Raw genomic sequence first — 21341 nt, 5'->3', positions numbered from 1 at the left:
CATGTGTAGACTGTGATGCTTTATTGCGCAGTAGATTAGTCTACTGTGCAGTAAAGTGTCTCATGTAGATGCGCCCAATAACACTGAAATATTTTAATTCTAATTTTGTTTTAAAAAAAACTCCTCTGAAACCAAAAAATCCAAATATTCCATTCTGATTCTTTCTGAACACTATTTCATCAAAACCAACAGGTCCCTGTGAAAAGTTTTGATTTAAATTAAATGGAGCTTTTTGACAAAGCCTTCTTTCAGAAATATGGTTAAGGGCTTGCAGGCCAAGCCCTACGAGGAGAGACTAGGGCACCTGGACCTTTTCAGCCTCCGCAAGAGAAGATTGAGAGGCGACCTTGTGGCTTCCTATAAATTCATCATAGGGGTGCAGAAGGGAATTGGTGAGGCTCTACTCACCAAGGCGCCCCTGGGGGTCACAAGAAATAATGGCCATAAGCTAGCAGAGAGCAGATTTAGACTGGACGTTAGGAAGAACTTCTTCACAGTTAGAGTGGCCAAGGTCTGGAACGGGCTCCCAAGGGAGGTGGTGCTCTCCCCTACCCTGGGGATCTTCAAGAGGAGGTTAGATAGGCATCTGGCTGGGGTCATCTGAACCCAGCACACTTTCCTGCCTATGCAGGTGGGTCGAACTCGATGATCTATTGATGTCCCTTCCGACCCTAACATATATGAATCTATGTATAAAATGTTTGAATTAATCCTAGTAAGGAGGTATTTCTGAATGTGTTTTAGGGGGCAGTATGTGACCCATAGGAGATAGTAATCACTTATAGCATAAAAAATAAGGCAGTTCCCTGCTTTAAGAATGTTGTGGTTTGAAGAGAGAATAACCGTTATCCCCAATATGTAGCCCACAAGTTCCCTGGACTTTGCTTGTGGCCATAGGAAATGAAAAAGGCTATATTTGAGATTGTTAGCCCTGCAGTTTTTTGTAACCATGATGGTTCAGAAATATATAAAATGAAAAAAAATGGTAATATCTTGTATTGGACCAGACCTGAGGAAGGGCATTTTGTGCCTGAAAGCTTATGTAACGTCTCTCCCAACTTTATAGTTGGTTCAGTAAAAGATGTCAGCAAATAAATTCTGCTTTTTGTATAAACTTGAAGTTCACAGATGGGACAAAGTATGATATTACCTCCAGGGCATGTTTTGCTTAGTTGTGTTGCTCACGGTCCACTGAGATGGGGACACCACTAGAGTTCTGCATTGGCACAGGGAATATGTACATCTCACTGCAGTGCTAAGGACCCAGGGACTAACTGTGCAAGCTGTAGAGAATTTTTTGGGAGGTGCTAAGTGCTCCCAATTTATGAGCATCAGTAGGAACAGAGGTTGCTTAGTAGGATTAAGCACCTAAAACAGACAAGACAGACAAAACCAAAACAAATGCAGTACAGTAGTCAATGAAAGGAAGAGTGTTGAGGGATTGTTGGGACAGGGGAGAGAAAATTCTGGTGGAAATGAACTCAAGAAGAGTTTTGGAGATGCACCATGAAGAGAACTAAGTCAAAACTATGAGAAGAATTCAATTTATAATCAGCATTTGCAAAACAAAACAACCCCCCCAAATTTTTATTTTACCATTTTTCTTAAATCATTCCATTATATCTTAGACTTGAAACTTTCCATACTTTTTTATTTTGAAGACTAAAGGTATCTCTATACATACGATAAATACCAAGGACAATAGGCAGTAAAAACAAACTAAGGCCCAAGTAAAGACGTGATGGAATCTGATGTGGGATCCCCACAATTGTGGTTCCTGCTATGCCATGTGCACGGCAGGTAGGCATTATTGTGGGATCCACATCAGATCTCATCATGCCTTATTGCTCGCACAGGGAGAGCCTGGGATCATGATCCTGGGTTCCCCCTCCACCAACAAGTAACAGGCTTCTGCAACTGGGAGCCCTGTCAGCTGATGGAACTTCCCAGTGTGGGAGCATACCCCTGGCCACAAGTTCAATTGATAATGTGATAGGAGCCAGCACACAGTTATTTCACATTTTTTGTGAAATAACTTTGTGGCTTATTCTTTGTTTGATCACACCATTAATTGCATTAACATGTAGCTGGGTAACAACTTAAGATGTGATTAACTGGTTAACTGGTTAATCACATCTTAAGTGTAACATGTGCCAGGAGCCTAAAAATAGGGTTCAAAAAGTGTCTATAAGATATCCACCCAAAATCTTATCCAGCAACTATTAATATCAGTGGAAAGGATCCTACTGACTTTGATGTGTTTAATGCTCTGGGCCTGAACAATGAGAAGCTGATGGAAGTAAAGAGGACATGGCTTTGCTATGTCTACCATTTCAGAAAGTATAAGTCTTCAGTATATTGACTTTTTATCTTACTTTATGCCCTGGAACTCTCGTGTCTACAGATGAGTGAGAAAAGCCTTCTCATGGAATATTAGGATGCCCAGTTTCCAGTCTATGCTTTAGCTTCCCAACCCTCATCCCTCTTTTGTATAGCATGACTTTTTGAAACGTCACTAAGGTGGTCCAGAGCAATTTATCTTCTCTGCCCCTGCCTGCAGGTGTTCTTGGGAGGGAGTGAATTAGTCCTCAGGGATTTGGGGAGCTAAATAGCTCATTTTTTTATTGGATCTCATAAGACTGACAGATGGATGGGTTGTGCAGATAAGTATGGTAGAGGTACACAACCTGTGGAAGGAAAGGCATGATAACAGCTTTCAATCTGCAACTAGCATTCAAACAATTACTCTGTTTTCAAACAAGTTTTAAAAGCCTTTAAGAAGGCAAATTCACTAATAGGGTGACCCATCTCGAGCCTTTTCACATGTGTTTGTACTGTTTGCAGTTATTTGCAGGAGTAAAATTACCACTCTAATTATTAATTATTATGTAATTATAGCTGTATTAATTGAGCAATTCAGACAAGTTCATTAATATATCACATTAAGCATTAAAAGGCAGCTTGCTGGCTGCTGAGCCTTCATTAAGGAGAGTCCCTGAGGAGCTAAGGGAGCAATAGGGAAAACCTTAACAACAACAAAACAAAACAAAAAAGGAAAAAAAAAAAGAAAAATAGAGAGGTGGAAAATAGCTACAGAATAATGATGCTGACAATGAGGATACACTTGACAAAGAAGAGAGAAGCTGCAACATTCCCAGCCCCAGATTGTCCAGTATTCACTTAAAGGCAGGTCATGTATATTAGCATGCCCTTTATTAGTAAATGTATTTTCTCTTTTTTCTTATTATCCTTTTTTACAACCAGCATTAAAATCCAAATATTCAGATATATAGATTATGTTAAGGATACAACTTAGGCCCCTGCAAGACATTCAGGCAAAGGCATGATGGGATCTGATGCATGACCCACACAACTGCACTTCCTGCTATGCCACACGTGCACAGAACAGCTGATGGGACTTCCAGCTACAGAGGTGCACCTGGCACACATTCAATTAATATTGTGCCAGAAACTAGTCACAAAGTTATTCTACAAAAAATGTGGAATAACTTTATGGCTTATTCCTTGTTTTAAGATGCCATTAATTGCTTTAATATGTAGCTGGGTTCCAACTTAAGATGTGATTAATTGGTTAATCATGTCTTAAGTGTAATGTGTGACAGAGGCCTTGGACTCATAGAAGTGGGTATATTGAGCACCAGTGAACTACATAGCGTATTGACAGTGGATATATAATTTCTTCCACCTGTGACTATGCAAAGGAGCAAAAGTAGGTGAATATTAAAGAGAGTCTATGGAAAGATGCTCTGAAAAATGCTAGTCTTTTCTCATGAGCCTGCACAACTCCTTTTCCTGGACAACTTCAAAACTGAAGATTTATTGATCAGAAACATGGAAGCAGAATTCAAAAAGCCTGAGCCTGAATTGATTCTATCTTTGCAAGTTAGTCTAACCTGCAAAACTTGAACCGATTTGGAGGTTGGATAGATATTCCCTTTTCATTCCAGCAGGGGGGAGGGGCATGGTGCAGATTGTTGGCAACTTCTGGGGCTGCAGCAGGGAGCAAAGCAGAGGGAGCTGTCAGTGGGTACGGGGCATGGGGCAGTAGGGCACAGCTCTTGCTGCTACATGTCCCCTGGGAGGGCTGTGGGCTGGGGGGCTGTGCTGGGCTCTTCCTGTGGGTTGCATGCCTCTGGATCTGTGTACAGGATGAGAGCAGGCTGCCACTGCTGGCTGGGGTCAGCGGTGGCATCGGGCTCTTTCCGGTGCTTGTGGGGGGGCGGCATCCAGCTCTTGTCCCACATGCAGATCCGGGGGGCATGATCCCCCCAGGAAGAGCCTGGCACAGCTCTGCAGCCCACAGTCCTCTCCGGGGGCATGCAGCAGCAAGTGCCCTGCCACCCTGTGCCACACACCCACTGACAACTCCCCCTGCTTTACTTCCTGCTGCAGCTCTGGGAGCAGCCGATGAGCTGTGCTGCCCCCACCCCCCACCTCTTCACTAGTCCCCACCTTACTCCAGTCCTTCCCCCCCATCACTGCTGTGGGAATGTATTATTATTTTCCCTGATTGAAACCAATTTTTTTCTTTTTTTCCTTTTATCCTGATTTCAACCCAGTTTATATGTAGAAGATAAACCCTGAAAAATTCCTGGAATTTTTTTTTGAAAATAAAAACTGAAAATGCAGAACTCTAATCACCCCTAACTCAGTGTTTATTACCCCATTAAGAAAACAACAGAGGGACATTACCAGCTACCTGTTGATTCTGCCTTTGTCACAGCATGGACTGGAGCTAGCATGTGGTCTGCTAGCTAATACACAGATACCTCTCAGCAAAGCAGAGGGGAGTGTGGAATTCCTGCTTAGCAGGGAGTGATGAGGGGGAGGAGGGGAGCAGCCTGCAAGTCTCTGCAAGAGCTGCAGCCAGAGAACAGAGGGGAGGGGCCAGCCGTGCTCTGGAGCAGAGAATCCTGTCAAGCCCAGAGAGCACGCCAGGATGCTGGGGGTGTCTGGTTTAACTGAAACCAGGAAGTGGTGTGGGACAGACATTTCATAAACCGGTTTGACCCAAATCAGTCAAGTCTTATACTACGTTCAACCAGGTTTATCTCAAACTGGTTTCAGCCATTTTCAAACTGGTTTATGTGCACTAAACATATGTTTTGTTACAGGTTTAAACCAATTTATGATCACTTAAACCAGTTTATGTGTAATGTCTGTCCCTAGCCCAGAAGCTACCATGTGCAACATTCCTCCTGTAGACAAGAACTAAAATTCTAAGAACATTTGCCATTAAACTTAATGCTATCCATGGAAGCATTGACCTCCAAGTGTAGCAGAGTTTTAGAAAAACATAGCTATAATGAAGGAATTAATGGCATCTTTGTTCAAGCAACATCTATGGTACACTCCAGCTGACTGTAATGCAGAAGAGGACATGTTATGAATGGCTTGGATCAATAGTTTACTATTGCTGTAGGGCCTAAAAATATTAATATATTATATTAATACCTTTTTAATGTAAAATTTAACAAACTCTAGATGCATACTTAAGCCAGATGTTAGTCAGGCTCTAAAGATAAGTAAAAGCTTGTGCTTCTTTTACTTGATAATGTCTAGTGGATTTCTGTTCAAATTATTAACGAAGTGGTGACCATGGCATGATTGTTTCCCTTTTTTTAATTCATCAGAAAAACCCTGTTTTTGCTGAAGTTGGGAACCTTTCAATTAGCTTTCCTTCGACCTGTGCTAATGTTCTTATCAATAGTGCTTTGGACAAATGACATCTACAACCCTTCTGATGTGAGTAAAGATTCTTGGAGTTAAAACATTCACCAACCTTGTAAACTCCATGCTGGCCAATTAGCACATAAAAGACAAAGTTCAAGTACTGTCATATAAACAGCGGGCCCAGCCCACCATTTTACTGCCTGTTGTGTCCTCACTTACACCTATGTAACTGTAGAAAGCGGATGTAAAATGGTACTAAATTAAAAAAGTTGTTGGGAACAATATCATTGTTGTAAAAAGACCAAATTTCTAAGAGAGAGGTTTGTTAGGAAGAGTCCAACAAACTCCATCCATGGAGCATCTGCTTTTCAACTCATCATCTAACAAGCACTCCTCTTACCTTGTGCACGCATCACCTCTATAATTACTCATTCCATAGATGATTACATCCTGACGGATCACTCAGTTTGTGGTAAGATCCCCTTGAATTACCTTGTCTGGGAAATTAGCTGATTCTAACTTAAGAGTTAACCTACACTGCATATCTATAGGGCAGTGTAGAGATAGCTAAACAAGTTCCAGTACTAGAAGCAGTTTACCATAAGAGTATGGAGCTTCTATGGTTTAATAAATCCTGAAAGAGACAGCTGTGTTAGTCTGAAGACAGTCAGAAGGCAAGGCTTTAGGCTAAGTACAGATAGTCAAAAAGCCTGAAGCTGAAGTGATTCAATCTTCACAGGTTAATTTAAGCTGTGTAGACTGAACTGATAAGCAAGTGACCAGACATTCACTTTTGAGTCTGGAAATGCAGCCACATGCCTGCAGTGACTCAGGCCAGAAGCTGGGGGACACTACACCATGCCTCCCTCCTCAGCTGAAGCAGACAGCTTGGGCCAAGGCTAGCCACCCACTTTTCTAGGAGGAGTTTGTGGGGGAGTTGCAAAACATCCTGGGATGCTGTGGAACGCTGAGCTAACTTGAATCTGAAGGGGACCTGGGACAAAAGTTCAACAAACTGATTTAACCTAAATCAGTTAAGTCTGATACTACATCCATCCAAGTTTATCTTAAACCAGTTTCAGCCATTTTGAAAGTGGTTTATGTGCACTGAACTTCTGTTGTGTTACAAATTTGAACCAGTTTCCAATCACTTACACTGGTTTATGTGTAATTTCTGTCCCTAGTGTAGACTAAATAAGATATATATACTATAAGAGATATATATTTAAAGCTAGTTTGGATGTTTCTATAATAAAGTACAGTCTGAAGTGTAGACATGCCTTTGATCTTTGTAAAATATTATAGATAAAAGCATATGAATAAAGTTAAATCTGAGCTCTCTTTTGCATTGGCTCCTTCCTATTAATCTGAATAGGCTAGTGAAACTCCCTAAAGGCAGGGAAATCTCTGAAAACAATTATGCCCCAAGTTAAAGCACTGGAACTAACAAGTTTCCACCCAGTTCAGAAAAAGGCAAATCATCTTTTCAGTACACATTTTCAGAATAGCTCTTTTCATCGCAATAATAGTAGTATTAATAGCAAATTTTTAGGATGAAAAATACTTTTTACCTTTGGAAAGAACCAAAAAACTGAGTGGGAAGGTGGTTAGGTTTCCCCGCAAACTTAAAAACAAAACCCCTTGTCAAAAGTATTAAAAGTACTCCCCTTTAAGCTTGACTTTAGTTTGAGGGCTCTTTGGGCAAAGGATCAGAAAGGATTGAGTGTTGGCACTAAGTCTAGGAAAAACTGCCACCATTTATACCTACTAACAGTGTTGCATATCTTAGAAGAACCTGCACTACAACACATGATGCTTCTGAGGTGTCATTTTGGGTGTGATCTTGTGAGCAACATCAACTCCCACTGTTGAGGGCAGTTGAAAGTGCTCAAGTCCTTGAAAGATCCACCTTGCCAGAACCTACCAGATTTGCAGGCCCCTGGCAGGTTGATGAGATGATACTGTGCTATTATGCACTATTGCTTCAGTTGGTTTTGTGGTTTGAACAGTTTTCAGAACAAATTGTTGCAGCCTCTGCATTGACTGCAGCTTCCATAAAAAGAGAAACAAATATTTTAATTCTTTCATTCTCTTTAGTACTATCTTTGGTTTGAGACAGGAAAAGTTATGCCATGTCTAATCCATGTACCTGTTTAATTTGCTTTCAGTTATCTCCCAAAGGAGCTGCAATATGGATTAACTGCTTCATTGGGGTCATTACAATTATTGCTCTGTGGCCGATTGGAATCATGTTTCAAAGAGTTAGGGTTCTCCTAAATTGTAAGAAGATCATCCCTAAATTTGCACTTTATCAGGTGAGAAATCTAACATTTCAATTTAGAATTTCCATTAATTGTTGATGCAAAATAACATGAACTCTGGATCCTAAGTTTAAAGTTTTTTCCCCCCACAAAACATGCTTAACAAAGGCACATTGTTTGATTCTGTACTGCTTCTCTGTGAAGTGTTGTCTTTGACTGCAGATCATCCTCATTTTGTGCTAACTTGCCTCTGGTCCATTCTTTTTTGGTTGTGGAAAACAAGATTTTGTGCTGCTGAATCCCCTTTCATCAATGAGATGGAAGCCTAGTGGATGGAGCATCCTGTAATACAACGTTGAAAACCCAGTGTTGGCTTTAAAAGATGGGAGGAGCTGTGGAACAATACGTAGTGATTGCTGTGCTTTGTTACTGTTTGCATTATGACAGTGTTTTCCTTGGCCATTCTATACACATAGTACTATATAAGAAATGATAAAAAATATTGGCTGGGAACCACTAAGGAATAAAGAATTTCCCCTGTCTTCCCCCTCCCTCTCCTTACTTTCTGTTTCCCTGCAGGCAAGCCCAGCTTTAGCTTTGAAACTCAAAATGTTTGGAAACTTTCAAAATGTTTCAACTGCCCTCGTTTTGTTTTGAGGCTGTTTTGAAGCCCTTCGTTTCATTTCAATTTCATTGTTTCAAGCTTGAAACAAGTCGAAACAGTGTCAAAATGAAACAGCCAGTGATATTTCTCACGGCCCTACTACTTGTCCCTGGGGAAACAAATGCACATGCTCATTTGGGGACAGCCACAGGGTTTATTCTGCACTGGACTGGGTGAAATTACATTTGATTCAGGATTTGTGACATCCATCCACTACTTTTGGATGTTGGTGTAATGCCAATTGCTCCAATGCAGATGTGTTGTCTGTCTAGGCCACCTGTGCATATTAGAATTTAACTGGTGCAACTTGTCCTCACTAGAGGTTTGTATTCATGGAGCTGCATCAGTACAGCTACACCAGAAGCAGAGAAGGCCTAAAGCCTTGAACAGCACATAATGTTACACCCAGCTGACTATGGCTGAGTCTAACAGTCCACTTGATATCAGAGGGAAGTGCATGTTGGGTCCATAATGCCCCCTCACAAGTACATGCCGCTACATGGCCTGAAGGAATGGCCAAGCATGGTTCTGTCAGTACTATTTTCCAGACTAGTTCACTAGAACCAGTTTCGCTGGAGTCAGTCTGTACATTCACATCATCAAGGAATTAAAAACTATTTCAGGCTAATAAATCAGTGATGCCCTACATGGGCCTTTTACATGTTTCAGATGCTCTTTAAGATATATGGATAAAGCCAACACAAAGTGACCAGATGGGATAATATTCCAAGTGCACATGCAGTTGTATATGTTTAAAAAATCCTATATTAGAAAAGTCTTTTTCATGATGGCTTACAATCTACTCTGACCAGAAAAGGCCTCTTTTCTGATCTTCATAACTGTAATGGAACTACTGTTGGTAGTGAACAATGAATCTGAGACCATGTTTTGCGTGATCAGGCCATGAAGAGTTTATTAACTCCTCAGCTCAAGGCTTGTCTTTCTCCATTGTCCAAGCATTATCAGTGATAAATAGTAAATATGATAATGTGTGTTTTGTGGGAATTGAATTGCCAGAAGAATTCATATCATCTTAACCCATGCAATGGATTTGATGATCTTGTATTGAAACACAGATTTTCCTACCTTCAGGATTATCAGTTCTTGAAAAGGTACCTGATTTTTATTGTCTTTTCAATGACCTTAACAACTTCCCCACTTTCTACATCTGTTTGCTTTATTATTTTGGGAGCCAAGATAGGAATAGGGGGAGACAAGATGCACTTGCTATAAATAAATGCAAAGCTACATCTCAGTTAGAAATATGACCTCAGATACATATGAGCTCAGAAACTCCTCCTTGGTGGTGGTGGTAAGTTCTGATCCAAGATCACACAGGCCAAGAGCAGTGCATGGAAGATTTATGTGTGTTTGTGCTTCTGTTTTCATATGTATGTGCATATACATATATGCACGTACATACATATATAGTAGGAATGACAAAAATGCTAGGTGTTCCTTTTAAGTACAGGTGCCTATCTTGTTTAGCTACTTTGGCTGCATATAGATGTGCTGGTTTGTGTTCTAATTGAAACGCATCAGAGCAGACTTGCCTAATTGATTCGATTAATCTAATTAGTGTGCTGCAATGTCACCTCATTGCCATGGGCAACTGGTGCCTCCTGATCCTGGGGGGGCACCAGTGGCCAATCGCCACTGCCGGCGGAAATGCTGGCAGCAAACCCGGAAGTACTACCAGCACTTCTCTCGGTGCCCCCACATTCTCACGGGGGCACCAGTCATTGTCCCCCCGCCCCCCCTTCCCCTCCCCCCGGCCAGCAAGGACCAATCGTGGAGGGGGGGCAATGTGCCTCCCATGCATTGCCTGTGTTCATTGCCATGTGTATTAATCTCCCCTGTGTTTCAAAATGCCCATGGGGGTGCTTTAACTAAATCTCGCTGAATAAGCTTTAGTTAAAGCACCGCCATGCCCATTTTGAAACAGGGTGGGGGGAGCTTAGTACATGTAATGGTGAGCCGTTTTAATTAGAGCAGCTGTTCAGGAACCACTCTAAAATACTCTTCTCCCCCCTCCTCCAAGCCAGGTATAAGCAGTCTTTCATAAATCTCACTAGGGGTGTATTTGCAATGGCCAACGAAGCTTGGGAAGAAAGGGTAGGGTAATATTTATGTGCTTGAACTAACACTCAGGGTGTGGACACAGGTACATTTGGAGTCCTTTCAGAAGGGGAACCTTGCAAAAGGGCAACAGCTTTTACATTGTAATTGTTATGTGTGAAGAAACTGAGAATGATTCGGAGGTAGGGAAGCAACTCAACACTGCTTCCTCCAAGGTTTATCTAGGAACATTTTGCTACACTTGAATCATTCTCAGCTCATTCACATGTAACAATTAGAATGGAACAGCTAATCAGCTAATGCCCTTTTGAAAGGTTTCCAAATGTACATGTGTCCAGTAAATTTGGATTAATCACTTGGGAGCAGGCCTACAAAGTTATGCAGAGTATAAACATGCAGAGACATGCACAAACATGCAAAGAGTCTCTCTGCCAAAAAAGCCGCTCTTCTTATAGTTGAATGGGAGTTAACGGTTGTCACGATCAGACCACAGGAATCAGGCACATCTTCCTGTTCTGGTGAGGCAAAAGAAAAATCCCTTTCCCCAGTTAAAGGAGTGTACCAGTTAAAAACTAGAGTACTACTAAGCCTGTTTTATATTATTATTATTATTTTCATTTGATATTCAGCAGTAAATTTTGCTCAAAGACCTCATTGTAAATCAAGACATATTATGCCCCTAGACTGCAAGAGGGGCGCAGAACACTTTAGAAGAAAAAAGCAATGCAGGGTGGATCCAGGGAGGGAGGAGGTGCACTGGTACACTTACACCCCTCTCTGGCTGCTGCTTCATGTAAATTTTAAAGCCAACTGCATGGCAGTGGCAGCAGCATTTCCAGTCAGGCAGTGCTGAGGGAGCCATTTGACATAATGGCTCAATATAATTTACCTGATTCCTTCTAAACTCTTCATTCAACAGGTGTTAATGACTCTCTCTTCCTCTTCTACCAATCAAGCTGTCCCTTGTTCTTCAAATCTGCTGCCTGTTAGCTGCTCTTGGTAATGAAGCTTCTAGCTCTGCGGATTGTTTTTAACTCATTCTGGTGCAGTTATATTTGATTTTGCTTCAATCTTAAACTGAATAATACAGCCCTAGGCCCCTAGTGTATTAGCAAAGCTTCTAATTTCTTTTTACCTGGAGAAAAATCTGTTAATTTTATATGTGATGAATGATGATGCACTTTTTCAATATTCTAGATTTGCCCATGCTGCAACATTATCATGTTCCAGAAATTTATTATCCAGAACAGACCATCTTTGGAGTACAGGGGATGGGAAGAGGAGAAAAATGAGTTGCAAGATGATTTTGTTTATTACTCAGGCTGTATAACTATACTGAAATGTATCTCTTTGCTTAGGTAATTAAAGTATCTGTATCCTTCTCTCTGTCTTTCTCTGCAGTTCATCCTCATTCTGAGCCAGCTCCAGGCAGCTATCATCAGTATTTTGGCCACACAAAGAATTATTCCTTGTGCACCACCACTCCCCGCTTCAGCCAGAGCAGCTTGTAAGTTATTGTGGGTGGGGTGGGGTTATTTTCTATTTCTTTATACCAGTATTCATTTAGCTGCAGGGTGCTGACACAAGTGATGTTTTGTCTTACAATTGGCCTCCTGACAAAACAGCACGGCTGCAGAGCGCTTTAAAAGTGCCCGATTGCACATTAATCTGAATGGGTTCAGATGAAGGTGTTCTGAAGTGGAGCGCCTTCATTAACTTTTGTCAGCATGCACCAGGAGCAGGGCTGGGCTGATATAGCTCACCCTGCCCCCAGTGCTGTTTTAGGAATGAGAGGGGGAAAAGGGAGGGGAGGGAGTTTTATCTGTGGTGTGCCCAGCCTGTGCTGGAGGGTGGGGTGGATGAATTGGAGCCCCCATAATGTGGAGGTGGGGAAGGGCTCCAATCCACCCACCTCACCCTCCAGCACAGGCTGGGCACATCCCAAACCAAGCTCCCTCTCCCTCCCTTCTTCCCCTCCCATTCTAAAGACAGTACCAGAGCTGGAGGCTTGGTGGGGGGGCTAGGGGAGAGCAGCTGCAGACACGCAGGGAGTCCAGACTGGAGCTCAATCCCCCGACCCATCAGACCCAACAGCGAATGTCTCTTGGGTTGGGAGGAACACTGTAACAAATGGCAAAGTGCCATGAGTTACAGCGGGGAGCTGCATGTCCATCAGCACCCTCAGTGTAGCTAGCGCTAATGTGTGGCTTGCAATTTTTCGTGTTTTTTGTAAAACTTATTTCCTGGAATGATGTTGGTACTTATTTAGTTTAGTTTAGTTTTAAATGAAAGCTGAGATTTTCATGTCTGTTCATCTCACTCTCATGGTCACAAAGAAAAACTTGCAAATGCAAAATACTAAAGATTCAGAGACCATGTGAGAAAACTGTATTTTTCCCCTCAATTTCTTGATTGTCGAGACAGCTTTTTTGGTGGGGACTGGCTCATGGTTTTAAAATTCTGAAAAATGATTGCTGATTTGGGTGTCAAGCTTTGAGAGATGTTCAAAGGTCAGATCTTCACAGAGAGCTGAGCAGCAGCCTTTTAAATAGCTGGCCTCTTTGACAGGTTTCTTAAACTAGGTACCCAAAATTAGTAGTCACCACCTCATATGTTATACCAGTCTGTTGGGAAGTAAAATATGTATTTAATGGACTACTTTTCACAAGCAACAAAGCACTTTGCAGAGATATAAACTGTTATGCATGAGAATTAAGGGCCTGATCCTACAAGGTACTCAGCGCCTACAACTCTCAGTGAAATCACTGAGAATTAAGAGAGATTAGCATTTTGCAGAATAGAGCCTGATAAACTTGAGTCGGAGTTTTAAATTGAATACTTAGCATAAGATCTAATCAGCGTGGGACCTTCAATAAAAAGGTTGTATTGTAACAATAAGAATTCAGAATAAGAAATATTATGACGTGATGGTGATTGAACAAAGGTGGATCCTGGGAGGCCAGCAAGGAGGTCATTAAACTAATCTAGCTTTGAGACAGGGAAATGGTGCACATACAGTAGCTAGGTAGATTTGGGCTTCTGAGATGTTTAACAAACAACAGTGACAAATTTTAGTAACAGAATCAATGTGGAGATGAAAAGTAAATCGGAGCCTTAGATCAGCACCAGAATTTCACAGAAACAGAACAGACTTACCCAAAACCACCTCAAGCCTGATGTTTGAGACAGGGCACTGTGCTAATGAGGGTGGTCCAAAATTATGGGAAAAAAACCCTTATTTTCAGTGAAGTTCCAAATATTTTGTTTTTACCATAAGTTTGCCATAATTTTGTTTCACCATAAAGCAAAGGTGCATTAAATCCTAAGTCTGTCACAGAGCTGGGATGTGATTATGCCGTTGTCCTGCAGAAGAAGCCTAGACCAGGGCTGCCTGTACATGTGACAGGGGTTTAGCTCTCCCTAAATTGAAGTGGTGGGTTTTTAATTGGTGGTTTTTTACTTGTGTTGATTTAAAAACCCATTGTTTCAATTTAGGGACTTCCCTTACTGTGACAGGACAGTGATGCCCCCTGTCAGCTCACACTTCCCCCCTCGCCACTGTGGGCAGTTCTGCCAGGAAAAAAAAAGTGGTGAGGGGCCCGATCCTTTTTTTCCCCTGGAGCCTGCCCGCCTCTCCCATGGCCAGGGGGTCAGCTGCTGGTGGGCCCTGAGCTGTGGGGGGCCCCAGACCTACCCTCTGCAGTGGCAGTGCCCCTCCAGGCAGCACCTGCCCACTAGCACTGCACCTGGTCATGGGAGAGGCAGGCAGGCTCCATCGGGAGGGGGGAAGTGGGCCCCTTGTCACTATTTTTTTTCTTGGTGGAGCCTGCTTGTATAGCAGGACTGGCCAGATGGGGTGCTAGTGGGCGGGTGCTGCCTCAGGTCACAGGCAGCACCTGCCAGATCCAATGGTGCACAGGGCCCTAAAACCCCCTGCACCTTCCCCGCTACCTTCCCGCTGCCTGGGACTGCCCAGGAATGGGCTGGTTTGCCCCTGGTCAGTGCAAGAAGGTGGCAGGAGGGCGGCTGGGTGTGCTGACGGCCGGAGAAGTCGGTGGGAATGGCGAACGGGACGCTGGAAGCCTGCCAAGCCTCAGCTTCCCTGAGCACACCTGGGCTTCCAGCACCCTGAGCACCATTGCAATTTGTTACATAGCAAACTAAAATACATCAGATGTGTTTTACTTTGCTACGTAACAAAGTCATTTGAAGCGAAATAGAACACCGCACGCATACAGTGTGACAAAATTGAAATGAAATACGCTGCTGCAGGTGTAAACACTGATGACATTAAAGCGGTGCAAAAGGGCAATTAAGCCACTTTAAGGACAACTTTGTCATGTGTACAAGTGCCCAGGACTCCCAGCTGAAACTCTACCCAGAAATGGGAGAAAATGTCAGCAAGTATGCATTAGCTGCCTCCTCTTCATCCCTAGGTGAAGGGAATGGGGCAAGGACCCAGCATAGCCCAAGAAAGAAAGTAGCATTTGCTAGGGCTGGATTTGCCTGGGCACATAGATGGTATACTGATTTGACCCTCCCCTCCAAAAGCAATCAGCTTGCAGAGTTCTGTAACTCTCTTGTACTCAGTACTGCAAGTACTGCACAGCTTCTGCCAGGGAGCTCTTCCTATGGCAGAGAGGGGCACATTTTTTCAGATGAAATTTATTTACTGGAAAAAATTCAATTTGGAGTTGACTCAAACAATTCTCAAATTCATGCTTAAAAATGCAGAAAATTTAAATACCGCATTTTTCACATTCTCTAGCTGGAATATTTATATTTTTTCAGCCTGAAACAAAACATTCATTTTGAAACATGCCTAATTTTCTTTCTAAAAAGGTAAAAAATAATAAAACCTTAAAACAAAACTTTCATTTCAAGTTGCATGAAATATTTTAGATGACTAACATATTTCCCCCCATTTTTAGATTCACATATTAAAGCAAAAATTCAATTATTGGCACATCTCTATGACTCTGTGTGGTGCATGAATGAGCAATTTGCCAGTCTTGTGAAGGTGGTGATAAGCTGAACTTACTCTTCATTTCTGATTTCCCCCCCCTTTTTTTTTTTTTTTGGCAGATATGAATCAACAGCTCCTTATCATGGAAATGTTTCTGATAACTCTGATCTCCAGGGTGGTCTATAGGAAAAGATACAATGACCTGGAACTTCCAGAATGTACTAACCAGGAAACTATGGGTGACAAACCAACCGCCAAAGTCAACCTGAATGGGCAAGTTATTGGAGATGGGTCCATAAAGGTTTAAAACGGTGGATGTGCTCCTGTCTTATGAGAGCTGGACAATGCTTGTAGTCCTGCCTCAGTTTATCCTGGGATTGGTCAGAATCGTAACCAGTGTCCATGCACTACTTGGGGAGATGCCATTGCAGCTTTTATATCTTTGTATTGAAAATAGCAGATCTTCATGTTGAAACAACTCTGGCAAATACATTTGACCTATGCAGGAAGGACCAAAAAGTGGAAACATATCCCTTTCCTTATCTTCCAGAGATAAAAAGAGTGCAGGTTTTCAGTCTCTATATCATTTCCTATTGTTTGATCACCATCAGCTTGATTAAATTATTCAGTTTAGCTATGAACTGATACAAGACATTGTTACACAGTAAATATTCATGCGAAGAGCCAACAATTGTTAATACAGGTTTATTCTCCTTTCATGTCTTTTGTTTTTTTCCCTCGTCACATGTGGCTTGGAATACTCTCTCTTTGTCTCTATCTGATTTTCCAGTATATTGGGTGCCTTGCTTTCTCCTTTCACATCCATCCTCAATTCTTACTATTTCTAGCAAGATTACAATAGCTAATGGACCTTATTAAATGCACTGCCACACACACATACTATAAAACCTCAACAAAACCTGCTTATATTGTCCACCTACATAGTTACCAAGCTCTTGGGAAGGGAGAGCTGTCATTTTATCTGCAACTCTTCCATCTGTGAACAAATTGTCACCATTCACAAATATTCAGAAGTCACTAATTGCAGATGGTAGTGTGGTCTGGTGAATTGGCCACTTGACTGGGAGGCAGAAGATGAGGGTTCTGCTGTTTGCTGTGCCACTGATCTGAGATATCATGCTGGGCCTCAGTTTCTTCATCTACAAAACGGGAATAATGACATTTTGTGAAATGTTTGAGACCTTTGTGTAAAAATGTTACTTTATAATAAATATAGATAGAGCAGGTCCCTTTCGCAAAACCCCCTCCAAAAAACCTGAACCAGCCTGAAAATTAACGGGACATAGATATTTATTAGAATCTTTAGGCCAAATTATTTTATCATTTAAATCTGCCAGTTAACCACATTAAAATAAGGTTCCTTTTTTTTACAAGGAATCTTTAGAAACCAGGGTTTTTGGAAGAAGCTAATGGCTCCATTTTGATTCAGTGTAAGTTCTGACATGATTAACATTTAAAAAGTGTCAGGCTTCATGTTTGTCAGGAATTCAGAGACAGCACTTTGCACTAAAACTCAGTCTGAGCTTGCTCTGATTTTTGAGAAATCTGTTTCATTCAAACTGGACATTAATGCTTTGGCCATGTCAGCAATAGGGAAATGTACCATGTTAACTAATATGTCTTATTATATGATGTACAACTGAGCCTCTAGTAAAATTTAGCAAATGGTTCCTTTTTTGGTTATTGTCAATTCAAAATCTTTTTTGTTTTCATTTTGGGTTGAATTGAATTTTTTTTTTTTTACAAAAAATCTAGGTTAATCAAAAGGTTATTTTTGGGTCAAAAATTTTGGATCAAAATTTGTTTTTTAATCTTTTAAGATTTAAAAAACAATTAAATGAAATTTCCAAATGAAAAGTTGTTTCAGTATTTTCAGAATATTTTAAGCACGTTTTCCTAAATGAACAGTTTGACAAACTAAAACACAATTACAAAATATTTCAATGTTGCTGAATCTGCAAGTTTCTTCAGTAATGAAGTTTTGGTTGAAAGCTTTCATTCAACACTAGAATCTCCTACTAGGTTTAATTTTGTTTGACTAACACATTTTAAACATTTATGCATATTATGTTCAGAAGTATGTTAAATATATCTGTGAACATTTTTTTAACAAGATGTATTTTCACCATAGGAAGAGCCACAGGTATGTACCTGCATACATAGGCAATAATGCTCCCATGTCTGTAATGTAATACTTATCCATGTAGGATAATATTTGATAGTGTTTATACAATGGGTTGGGCAAGTGAATGGCTGGAACTGTGGGGGAAATTAAATATTGGGAAAATTGACTATCTAGAGTCCACAATGTGCTCCTGACATATGGGAAACAGTTTAATTGTTACTGTTGATCAAAGAAAGTGTGATTTAAAAAAAAAGGTTTTGGAAATTATAGCAAAAATTGTGGGGGGTTTGTACGTTAAATTAAATATCTTTCAATATTTGTTCAGTGGAACCCATTGTTTATAATTGTTGCAAAAAATGAATCAAGCTTCTAATATCACTAGGTTTTAATAATTTGATCAAGTATAATAAACAGGTACAGAAACAGAACTATTTTAGTTTTTCCCCAACACAGTTTAGGAGTGCTATCTAAGCAAAGCAATAATTGACATTGGACCTGCATTTGATGTACCTACTATGTGGACAAAAGGTTTCATTTCCCATTTGGCATCTGTCACATCACTGAAACATTTATTAAAATGTATTTTAAAACAATCAGTGTGAACATAGCTTAATCATGTGTGTCACTTTAGCTATTATGCTTTTAGGGAGATATTTAATGCTCGTACTTACTAGTCATCTGTCATATTTGAGCAGGAAAATGTAATGGTCAGGTAATGATTGGCAGGCAGACTTTTCAGCTGTCAGCTAAGAAGACACTTCTGATACACTCTTTCCAGTCACTAAGGTCCCAATTATGAAAGCAAATGATTATATAGAACCCTATACTTATATACAAAAATATATAGGGTTATAGATCTGGTTATAATATTAAATTTTATAATATGAAAAATAAAAATGTGTATGTTTATATATGTGTGTGTGTATGTGTATACACACACATATGTTCCTTATGTTTATATATAAACATATATATAAATATATTTTATTTTTAACCTTTTAAAAAATACTATCCAAAAAACGTGATGCATTCTCTTATTTTTGCAATCTGGCTTTTCTCTCTCAAGTTTGACGCTGAGGTTTGTTTCCTTCTAACATTCAGAGGTTCTTCCTCCTCATTCTGGTAATGATCACTTTCCAACTACTAAAGACGTTGTGTTTTCAGTTGTGTAATGTTATGTGATGTTAAAGGTTTACAAGTAATACAATATCAAAGCTCACTAAGCTGGAAAGTGACTAAACTTCAAACTATGAGTCAAATTTTATACAACTGCCATAAAATGATACGTCTTGGAGGAGCTCGTGACCGTATGCCATGCAGACTTTAGATAGGATAAGGGAGGATAAAGGTATTTTATGGTCCTTTTTGCAGTGATAAAAACACCATCCAATTCAAACTAATGCTGCGTATAAAAATGCGGGGGCCTCTGTTCAAAGGTTAAAATATCATGGACAGTTCCAAACAAAGAGTGAGACTAAAGAGAATAATATCAATCATATGCTTTATTCATAAAAAACCACCATCATGGTGGCAGTGGCCCATCTCAGACTTTCCTATGCACTTCTCAGACTATCCTATGCACCGAGTAAGGCAGGGGAATTGCATCAAAAAATAGCACATGTTTATGCCTGTAAAACTGTAATACAATGCAAGGGCTTTAAGTGGGAGGGGTGAATAAGGAGTACAACCTTATTTTTGGCACTTTTAAAGTTTTGGATGCTTTTCCCATAGATTTTTATGTTTAAATTAGATTGGCTAAATTTTAAAAAGAGGGACAAAAAAAAATCCATCATGTGAAGCTGTATTGAATCCCACCTGGTTCATTACCAGAATTAAAACCATTTAGCTCCACCCACCAAAACCTCTGCCACTGGAAACAACAATTACCTGCTAATAATAGCAGGTTGTCATTTTCTCCTCTAATATAGATATTATAAATTCTGAAGGGAATGTGTTCTAATGGTTTGGGACCTTTCCAACTTGGGTCCTCTAGTCTGTCCCAGTTTTTTTTTCCCCAGTGTGTAATGCAGGGTTGTATCTAAGGAGTTGTGGTTGAACACTTGGAGATGTACTAGATCATAGAAACTGAATGAGTGGCTCCATTATTGCTGCTGAGCTGACAAACAAGAACAAAAGGACTGAAGGAATGGAAGCACATGGTAACTGATCGACTGATCACGATAACCAAGAGCAGTAGATTTTGATCAACTGATGAGGAAATCATCTACCAAAGGGGAATGGAACTTATAAGACCACTGGTCTCTCATTGGCCACTTTAAAGAGGAGGAAGAAAAGAGGGTAGAGGAAGTCCATCTTCCAGAGGAAAAGCCATGCTTATGAGTGCTTGGAGAGGAAAACTGTCAACACCCAAGACAAGCCTGACCTATTCCCAGTGAACGTTGGAGAGTGGTGAGGAAACTGAGGCAGGGAAATGTGTACAGTTGTTTACTTTGTTTTGTCTATATGTGTACATTTTTTGTGCTGTCTACCATGAAAAATTATTTTGATCTTGAGTCTTTTGCCACATCTGAATGTTATTTGCTTCAGCTTTCACATGGAGAGTGTTGCCAGACTTGACTATTTTCCAGGGATTCAGGCTAAACTGCAGGGCTGGGGATACAACAAAGCATCCTGACAGTGTTCTTGAATGATGCCGAAGTAAATCTTTGCAGATGTTACAACTGTTATGTTCAGCAAATGTACAAAATAATGAACATGCCCAAGTAAACAAAAAGTGGAATCAAGCAAAAGACTTAGCTGGGAACAGCCTGCAAGAGGGCCCTGAAATAAATAACCCAGATGAAGCAGATTTGTAGTTTTGGTATGAGAACTGTAGCATAAGTAATGACTGATGTCATCAGAAATCTCAAACGTAGTTTAACAAAGGTCATATCTTTGTTAATTTTTTTTTGTTAGATAAGTTAGAGAAATAAAAAGCAGCCTTGTCAGCGAAGGCCATAAAATAATGAGAAAGAAAGAAGAATCAAGATAAGGAGAAATTCTCCCTATAGTTTCACAATGATATAATTGACTCCTAGAAAGACCATGACAGAACTGGTCCTGTTTGGTTCCAGGGCTTCAGCAAGGCAAGGAGCATTTGAATTTACCAGTCAAAGAAGTTTGATGGAATGAAGTGTATAGCTCCATGGTCTTGATCAGAGGGAAGTTCAGGAACCAAGTAAGTTGCCGGTAGGTTGGCCCAAGTTCTCCCTTGTGAAGAAATGATGCTACCCTGAAACGGACAGTTATTGGCATATGTGTGTTGCTTGCACTTTGGATGCAAAGAATTAAAGGTTATTGGTAGACCTGTCTCCTGCCTCTTTTTATTGGTAGTTAAACTACTGATAGTTCTTTAATTCAGGTAACAAGAGAAACTGAGCCCACTGGCCACAGGGTTAGAGCTCTCAGGAAAAGTGTGCTTGAGCTACTGAAGTGTCTATAGGAGTTTTAGCTTGAAGGCCTAGGGCCTGATTTCCATGAAAGGGTAACAGAGAAGCAAAGCAAAGAGCATTGAAGCCTGCCCAAGTACTG

At 40.7% G+C, this 21341-nt stretch overlaps 1 protein-coding gene across 2 annotated transcripts in view; it reads left to right on the top strand.

The window, feature by feature from the left end:
- LOC102569906 (organic solute transporter subunit alpha) overlaps window positions 1–21120 on the top strand; it is a 37745-nt gene extending 16625 nt beyond the window's left edge. For both annotated transcript variants that reach the window (XM_014595714.3, XM_059720840.1), the window contains 4 exons: window positions 5655–5766; window positions 7863–8009; window positions 12100–12205; window positions 15784–21120. In XM_014595714.3, the coding sequence (XP_014451200.1) occupies window positions 5655–5766; window positions 7863–8009; window positions 12100–12205; window positions 15784–15971 (553 nt within the window). In that variant the 3' untranslated portion in view covers window positions 15972–21120. The remainder of the gene's footprint in view (window positions 1–5654; window positions 5767–7862; window positions 8010–12099; window positions 12206–15783) is intronic.
- The last annotated feature ends 221 nt before the right edge of the window (window positions 21121–21341 follow it).

The sequence above is a fragment of the Alligator mississippiensis genome, chromosome 1 (assembly GCF_030867095.1).
Source record: "Alligator mississippiensis isolate rAllMis1 chromosome 1, rAllMis1, whole genome shotgun sequence".
In the NCBI taxonomy this organism is placed as follows: Eukaryota; Metazoa; Chordata; order Crocodylia; family Alligatoridae; genus Alligator; species Alligator mississippiensis.
This window is presented reverse-complemented; position numbering and strand designations above follow the sequence as displayed.